At 44.6% G+C, this 9,075-nt stretch overlaps 1 protein-coding gene across 4 annotated transcripts in view; it reads right to left on the reverse strand.

Annotated features, from left to right (window-relative positions):
* Positions 1–410: 410 nt before the first annotated feature.
* Nr6a1 (nuclear receptor subfamily 6 group A member 1) overlaps positions 411–9,075 on the reverse strand; it is a 193,153-nt gene continuing 184,488 nt past the window's right edge. For all 4 annotated transcript variants that reach the window (XM_029474597.1, XM_021185940.2, XM_029474598.1 and 1 more), the window contains 3 exons: positions 8,119–8,240; positions 6,559–6,711; positions 411–5,005 (listed from right to left, as the gene is read on the reverse strand). In XM_029474597.1, the coding sequence (XP_029330457.1) occupies positions 4,917–5,005; positions 6,559–6,711; positions 8,119–8,240 (364 nt within the window). In that variant the 3' untranslated portion in view covers positions 411–4,916. The remainder of the gene's footprint in view (positions 5,006–6,558; positions 6,712–8,118; positions 8,241–9,075) is intronic.

Here is a 9,075-nt window from a genome sequence, read left to right on the forward strand (position 1 = left end):
CCCTCTCCTCACAGCACTTCTGAGGTCTGTGCATCTCCCATCTAGTTCCCCCTCTCCTCACAGCACTTCTGAGGTCTGTGCATCTCCCATCTAGTACCCCCTGGTTGTGCCTTTTTCTGGCTGAGAAACTTGTGCAAGCCTTTTCATCATTCTCAACCTTGGTTTCTTTGTTTACAAAAAGAGTCAATAGTCCTCAAAACTCATGGTGGTCTGGGTTTATGAAAAATTAGCACAGTGCCCAGCAGGCCACAGGCATGCACTGGCTCCTGAGGTTCAGGAGCAGACCATTTCCTACAAGCCCTCAGTAACAGAGATGAGAGTGGTGTTGACTATGAGCAGGAGTCCATGCCTCAGGACACCAAGCCATCCCTCCCCCAAGCCCAAGATAAGCTTCACAGACAGATGGCATGTGCAGAGGATTCACATTTATTGGTTCAAATACAGTACCTAATACTTGCTAAACATGCATTTCATACTAATTGGTCACATTTCCACAGGTAGTCAATTCACAGAACAGGGCCCACCCCTTGCCAGCAGGCAAGTGTGGGAGGTAGCAGAGGGCCTGAGTAGCCTGCAGAGCCCGCCAACTATCATTTGGTCATGCAGGGTTGGTGGAGCCAGGCTGGCAGGCAGCCCTTGGCCGGCCCTTTGGGAACAAGGGCTCAGAGACATCCATTCATTCGATTCCTACATAGGACTGTGGGAGGACTGGGAGGTAGCCTGAGGTAGGTTCATGATGCACTTGCCATCAGAGTCCCTGAAATCCAAGCTATGGAGCATAGGAGGGGGGTGGAGGCCTCTTCAAGCGATGGCTTGTCCCTAGTTGGGCAGGTGAAAAGGACTCCCCAGACACTGCCCAGACATTACAATACAGCCACTAGCTCCTATCACAGGCCTGGGATGGCAACACAGACAAAAACACAACAGTCCAGGGTTTCGTTCCCGACAGAAACATGTAAACAGCACGGGAGCTACAGTATTCTTTTCCCACAGGACTCCTCAGAGAGGAATCGACCAGGATGTCACTCAAGAGGTAGTCTTTTTTCCCCCATGGAAATCTGAGTAAAAAACATTATCACCTATTATATTTCGGCTAAGAAAAAGGTCAGCAAAGAGCAAGAGAACCCTTTGGCTGGCTTCCAGGTTAGAAGACTAGCTTTCACCAGTAGCACATTTTTTCTTGGGTTTGGAGCAGGCCTTAGCCTTTCCCACAGCTTCCATTTGAGCCTACAGCTGATACCCAAGCGAGCTGGGTGTACTTAGGACTGCCAGATAAGACCCTGGGCAGAGGGTCTAGGCTTCTCATGAGCACTAGAGAAGCTCACGTGTAAGACAGTCAAAAGTCTTGAGGAAGCCCAGACCCATAGGCAAGCTTGCTTTCAGTTCAGTGGCCTGGGGCTGCTCACTCTGAGGAAGTTGTCAGGGTCTGACTCTCAAGTCCAGGAAAGATGCTACTTGTGGCAGCCAAGAGAGGGCTTTCTGGGGACCCTGTAATTAAATACACATCCCTGAGCTGTGGTCCCAGAAGTGCCTGCTTCAAGGCTGACCAGTTTCCAGCACCTGGTGGGATGATTGCCGTTTTTCATCCTAAGAAACAGATAAAACTCTACTTCACAGACGCTGCATGAGGAGAAGGGAGGAGGACGGACGGCAGAGTGTGCGGGCATTCCCACAGACCAAGGTGGGGGAGTCACTGAGTGGGCTTTCTTTCTTTCCTTTTCTTTTTTTTTTTTTTTTAGGTTTAAAAAAGCAGTAAAGAAAAAGAATCAAAGTTTAGTGGAAGGGCTGGTCTGAAAGATTGAATTTCTTAAAACAACTGCAATTAAAAAACCAAAACCAAAACCCCAGTATTCTAAAGCCAGAGAGTGTGGGGTGTTCTTCACTTCCACTGTTCTAAGATCAGGACAGGGAGGTTCCTGCCTGCTTCCCTCTACCCTAGAGGCCTGCCTCCTTCACTTGTAGGCTGGCCCTGGGGACTGGGTGTCCGGACCCAGGTAGAGTGCTTTGAGATGAGTTGTAGGGAATTTCATCAAACTAAGGGTGAGACTACCAAACCTTGAAAAGGACAAAAACGGCCTTTAAAGGGAGCCAGAGAACAGGAATTACAAAGCTCTAAGACTCCATACTTCTGCCTTGGGTCAAGAAAGCATACATAAGAAAAGGCAGGGGGAAACCTCTATGTTTCGGCACAGTGCAAGGAGGTGGGCTCTCCTTCTCCACATGGCTTTGGGGGCTATATGTTTTTATGGTTGAAAAATTCTCACTCAAAGTGAGTATTTTCAGTGGTCTGGATCAGAGAGGACAGGAGAGTGAGAGAGAGGAATGAGATATAGCATGCACAAGTTTTTCCTTCTTCCACTAGCTAAAAGGCTGCCTGTTAACCAAACATTATAGGAAAAAAGGCAAAAAACAAGCATACCAAACCTCCTCCTCCAACCTTTCTCTGTGTCCTTCAAACCAAAATCACAAATACATCTAGTGGCTGACCTAATGTCTCCACGCTGCTAGCTACACTCCTACCTTCTCCTCATAATACCTGAGTTTGCAAAGCAGCCCATTTACTTTACCCTGTTTAAAAGAAGCCCATGTCATAAAAGGACTGGGTGCAGAAGACATTAAAGGCGGTCCACAGGTCAGGCTCCAGCTCGGAACACACAGCCACTTGGCTCAGAGATTCTGCAGGGCTCTTGGCAATGAATGGGCTCTTTGTTCTGTGGAATCTGCTGCAAACATTTGTAAAAATGGATTTGTACAATGGCAACTTGCAGAACCTTTCCCCCACTCTACAAATTAACAACTTGCTCTGTTTAATACTACATTATTGGAAAGATATGTTCTTGTCTCATCAGAGCTTTGACATTCAACATAACAGGTAAAATGCTAATTTGAAAAGCAATTTAAAAAACTACCAATTTGATAAATGGAAGTCTAAGCAAAGAAGGCTGCTGTGTGCACAGAGGTGCTGTCTCTGATCTGTGTCTCTGATTTCTAGCTTGAGGAAAGCAGCTGAGAATCTGACCCAGAGCCAAATAACGTGATCTGGTTGGTTAAATATAAAAATTCAGGCAAACAAGAAAATATTGTGAGCTCAGAAACAGACACATCGATACATATATCTTCCCACAAACGTGAAAAACATTCTATTTGGAACTTTCTCGAACTTTTCTCTTCTCTCTCTCTCTCTCTCTCTCTCTCTCTCTCTCTCTCTCTCTCTCTCTCGGCTGGGGAATAAGAATGAGAAGAAATAATGTTCTGAACTTTGGACATCAAAGGACATATTGTCACTTTGCTGGTACCTGTAACATTTCACTAAAGAGAAAAGCTGACAAATGGAGGCACTACCTAGGAGGCACAGGATGCTGTGGTCTCCAGGGTAAGTTAATAGGCTTCACTGGGAGAATGTAAACAGTTCCTGACAAAACAGGCTAAAAAAGATACTGTGGGTGAGGCAGACCCAGCACGAGAGACAAGCCGCTTAGTGGAGCATGTATCTGGGGTACTAGTGGTAGGAGAGCCTGGTACAAACAAAGGGAAAAGCAGCTGAAACAGCTCTAAGACAAACCTAGTTGGTCTGGCCAAAGTCTGGAGGGTAAAAACTCTTCCTAGAACTAGATGGGGTAGGCAGTAAAGCACAGGGGTCCAGGCTGCAGCTGCAGAGCAGCAGCCTGGCCCTTAGAAACATGAGGTAGTTTAATGCCCCTTTCCTTTCTAGGTCTTTCTGGCTCCATCCCTCCAAACCCTGGTAGGTCAGACCCCTGATAATACTTGAAGGAAGAGCTGGTCTTCTCTGGGTCTTGACTTTCTGTTCTAGACCCTGGCAAACGAATCTCATTTTGGAACTAATGGGAGAACTTACAACAAAATTTTGCTGCAAAGTTTCTGGTCCTTTCTACTGTTTAAAAGTGGCAGTTTTGGATTTTGGATTTGGTTCAGGGGATAAGGTGGGGTGAGAACAGGGACTTCCAAAGGAGTCTTTATTCTTTCAGCAGCCTGGTCTTTGCCCCTCTACCTTTTGAGGGAAACAATGTAAAAAACAAATCAGAAATGGCATCAGAATTCAGAACATGGCATTTTCCTGTCCCTTTCTAAAGGACTGACAGGAAGTCAAATTCATAAGAGGGAGGGATGGGGTCTGAAGAAGGTAGGCCTTGGTAGATCTGGAACAGCAAACTAGGCAGCTATGAGCCACAAGGGTGCTGGGAGGCAAGTCCTATATACTGACTTATTGTCAGGACTCTACCTGGATGAAAACTTGACAGCAGCATCAACAGACAACAGCGTATGGGGGAGGGGTGCAGCAGAAGGTAAGGCAGAGTTTCTGCCCTTCAGGCTTGCGGGACGAGATGACCAAAAATCAAATTGCCTCTCAGATGTCCCACTGGCCATTAGTAAATCTCCCTATACCACTTCGCTCCTTTGTTTGCTTCTTTTACTTAGAAGTCTGTGGCTATAAAAAAGGCAGTTTGCTCTCTAACAGACAAGTGTGTATCTGTTGAGAAAATGTGGAAAAGGTAGGGATGGTCATACACCTGTTTCCATTGAGGTAGTTGTCTTTGTCAACATTATGGAAATACTCATCTAGTCCATCCTACCCTCTCCCTCAAAATACAAAAAACCTATCTCTAAACAATGACAACACGGTAACATTAAACATCTTCACATTCTGTAAACTGCAAGGAAATGCATCTGCTGCATTCACACAAAAGCATGTGCATCATGTTGAAGGCCATACATTCAACTCTGTCGTGAAATAAATATATAGAAAAATGAGGTTAAAAACAGACAAACAAACAAATTCTTCTTGTGATGGAGGTAGCTGCTCCACAGTCTCCATCTTGGTCTCTGGCTCTTTCCTCTGGAGCCTGTGCTGCCTACCCAAGGCACTGTGGGTGGCCCAAGGAGGTGCAGGGCACAGGTCACTCCTTCACGGTACTTGTCTTGCAGGAGTGCAGCACCACCTTAAAGAGGAGGGGCAGCTGCTCCAGGGGCACATTCACCATCTTGCCTAGGTAAAGGGAAGAGACAGTTAGCAGCGGCCAGGAGGGAAGGAAAGCCTGCCTTGTCTCCACTCAGGCTGCTGATCACCTTGGTCCAGGATGAGGGCAAGAGTACCAGAAGTACTGAGACGGCCACAAGGGTTTGATAATATCAGGGTGTCTTCGCTCACTCTCCCATCTGCTACACTTGCTCTGTGCCAGCCAGTTTAATGCATTGTCTCATTAGACTCCATATTTCTGTCTGTGATAGCCTCTTATCCCTGTTTTAGAGCTGAAATGGAGAAGGAGTCTCACTAAGCTTTTCACAGCTGAAAGACTATAGGAAACTTGCTTCCCACCAACTCTCTAGCATTCTATAAAAAATTACTCTTCAAAAGAAAGTAATGATTAATAAAAGTTCTAGGAAAAGTAAGGAGAAGAATTACAGGGAAAAATAAATTTGAAATGTATGGAGATAAAGTTTGACAGTTTTTTTCACTGATAAACTTCTCAGAGCTTTAAGTACACAAATTCTGCAAGCAAAATACCCAAGGCTGTAGTTCTCCCTGACAGTACCTTAGAATCACCTTGAGGGCATTAAAAAATACTGATGCCCGGCCTTCACCCCATACCAGTTGTCAGAATGTCTGGAGATGCAACCTACTAAGCACTGCTGTTTTTCAAAAGCTTTCTGGGTGATTGAAAATACTGCCAGGTCTAGTCTACATCTGTAGACTCAAGAAATAGAGAAAAAAAATTCTGTCAGACTGACATGTTTTCCTTGAAAAGTTGTGCTGCTAAATTTTACAGAAAAACAAAACAAAACAACCCAATCTAAACATCATCCCAGTGAGTGCTGGACAACAAAAGCAAGAATCCTCGTTAAATGTCATAAAGCAACAACAAAGAGCCAAGGTTATACACTGAAACAGGCCTACTGATTTTTAGGAACTTAGCAGAAGGTGCAAGACCATGAACACAACACACTGCAACACACAAAATCTCTTTGTAGACACATAAGCTTAAAGGTGCCACTTTATATGGCCCTGGAAAGAGTTTGCACAATCCTATGAAATAAAGTCTTTGAAAATTGGCATATAATTCACATATAAAATTCATTATCTAAAAGTTGAAAGTGTACAGTTGAGGGTCAGAGAGATGACTCAGTGGTTAAGAGCACTGACTGCTCTTCTAGAAGTCCTGAGTTCAATTTCTAGAAACCACACGGTAATGGATCCAATGCCCTCTTCTGGTGTGTCTGAAGATAGTGACAGTGTACTCACATACCTAAAATAAATAAATAAATCTTTAAAAATTTTTTTGAATAAAATTACTTCTGAGCAATATATATAGTTCAGGACATAGACACAGGCTGCTCTCCTCCTCCACACTATCTGCATACCACAGGAGCCTGGGAGACGCCAGTTTCTCTTCCTATTATAATAGGACTTATCTGAGGACAAAGGTACTGTCTGCAGTTGGTGATAGCTTAGAGTGAATACCCTATGAACACTGCTCATCTCAATCCCTTCACAGGCTTGGAGAAGCTAGGAAGGTTGGAAGCCTGGACCCAGAATATTACCTGCGATGTATCGAATCTCTGGCAAGCACATCATCAGATCAGGAAAGCGGTTTGGCTGATGTGTGTATTTATATTCAGTGAAATCCTGACAAATGTACCAATACCGCTTGTTCAGTTGTTCCAGCTGTGAGGCACTGGTCAGACCCCTGATATCTGAAAACAAAAACAAAAATCACCCAGGGAATGGGGGGCGGGGCGGCGGCGGCATCAGATTTATAAAAAATGAGACATTGTTAAATATAGTCATAACAAAGATTTTTTCTTTTTCTAATGTGGAGAAACTAAGATCTGGATAAGGGAAAGTAAGATAGAAAAGGGAAAATATGCAAAGGTTAGCCCTTTGCCTGCACCTTAAGAGTGCTAAGCTCTTAATAAAGGGTATGGTGGCACAAAACAGGCACCAACGAGTGTGGTGGCTAACAGCTTATTCAATAACCCTTCAGAGCATCTTTGAAGCAGAGGTTGTCAGGAGCCTGACATCTATCATCTCCATTGTCCCTGTGTTCTTACTATTCTGTCTTGCTGTACACACATATGCATGCATGGACATACATATGTATATCTATCCTTATGTACAATGGATAGGAGATGAATAAAGCATTCAGCATGGAAAGTATACCAAGCGCTTGAGGTCCAGTACACATTTTTCCTCCTCTAAGAAGTTGCTACCGTCATCCCCCGTATACAGTACAATTACTGTGTAGAGTGTTACTGGAATGTAAATTCTCCAGGGACTTGGGGGCTGGCCTGTTTTTTTTCTACTTTCCCCAAACCCTGCCAATATCCTTAATACATAGTATAGGGCTTGACTAGAGAAGGCATGTAGGTCACCTGATAAATGCATGATGGTATACAGACTGGAGTAGTATGCTTATACTGCACTGGAAAGTTGAGTGGGGAACAGTGGTAGAAAGGAAGGGCTGATCAAGTCTTCGGATTAGAAAACTGAGCACTTTTGAGGCTACGGTAACAGAATCACTCAGGTCCACTCTGAGATTGGGGCATTCGTATGCTACTTTTTCTTTCACAGGCCAGTTTCCAGCAAGTACCACATGCTACTTGCTGGCACTATGCCTATAAATCAACTGGATTCCTCTGATGAAGAGTGGGCTTCATGTGCACATGGAGGGTTGCGTACCACCACTCTTCCCTGACATCAGAGCCATGGTCAGCCTGTCAACTAGCCTTATCTCCAACAGTTTCATCAGTCACCCTCTCTTCAGTTGCTGGTAAACTTGTACATATTTTAAATGACGCACGTTCTGTCCTTGATGTCTGTGTTTAAATGCATTAAAACTGACTAAACAAAGTGAATCCTCTTCCTTCCTCTGTGAGTTATAGAGATTGTGGCATTTAGACTTCAAGAAAAAAAAAATCTAAGCATTCCTTGCACTGTAGAGTACCAGGGTGATGACTAGGGGAGTGCAGGCCTTCCAAGACTTATGGTCACATGGTGTGACAGATTCTGTGACAGTCCTGGGGACGGGAGGTAGGGGTGGGGGATGGGGAGTTGTGTTTGTGATACAGAAGGGCAGGGGCTCTTGCCTACCACCTACTCACCTTGATTCAGGAAGTTAATTGCTTTCATGCATGCGTACTCCTCATTGCTGACCTTTAGCTGATGAAACTTGTGATATAGGTAGATGAGTCGTTCAATCACCTCCATCCCTTCATCACTAAATCTGGAGAACAGATACAGGTTTTTACCTTGGATAGAAGCAGAGGCCTGGAAGGGCACACAGACGTTATCTATGATAGGAAAGAAGCTCCACTTGTGGGAGAGGGAGCCCACAGGGAACTCTGCTTTGTATGGCAGTCAGTATAGGTTATGTAAGCTGCTGTTTCCAAGGTCAGACAGTCAAGTAAAACCAGGTTCGGATCCAACCATACCACAAACAGCTGTGAGATTCTGGGAAAGTCATTTGACCCTGTAAGCTTTTAGGCCTCCCGGTGCAAAATAATGTTTGTTTGCTTATGCTAACAAGAGCTGAAGGAGATCTGGGGTAAAAATGAAGAGGAATGTGACAATATTAAGATACAGCTTTTGTGGAGATGCAGTCTCCAGTATCAATGACAGCTGCCATGGTGACTCTATGAGAGCCTCAGCCACAATGTGGAAAATGCTTCCAATTATGTTTGTTTAGGTTCACTGTTTCTAGCAAGGCTGAGATTATATACAATTAAAAAATCTTACTGGCATTCCTGACTTCAACCCAAGGTAGAAGGAAACACTTGCTGAGTCTTTATACTACAAGAGGCTTTGTGCTGGGCACCTTCTGTGCATTCTCAACCCTAAGAGCTGGGTAAAACAATCACTACCAACATACAGCTAGGAAACTCAAGTTCAACATGGAAAGGGGACTGGCCTGCCTAAACACAGCCAGCTGGTGGTGGGATGAGAACCTGAAACCTGGACTAGCTTCCCAAGGCTCTTCTAGTATCCAGGGTAGTTGGCTCATGCACAGCTGATAGGCTTCTTGAACTATTTACACATAACTTCTTTTCACCTGATGAATT

The sequence above is a fragment of the Mus caroli genome, chromosome 2 (genome assembly GCF_900094665.2).
Source record: "Mus caroli chromosome 2, CAROLI_EIJ_v1.1, whole genome shotgun sequence".
NCBI classification, from domain to species: Eukaryota; Metazoa; Chordata; class Mammalia; order Rodentia; family Muridae; genus Mus; species Mus caroli.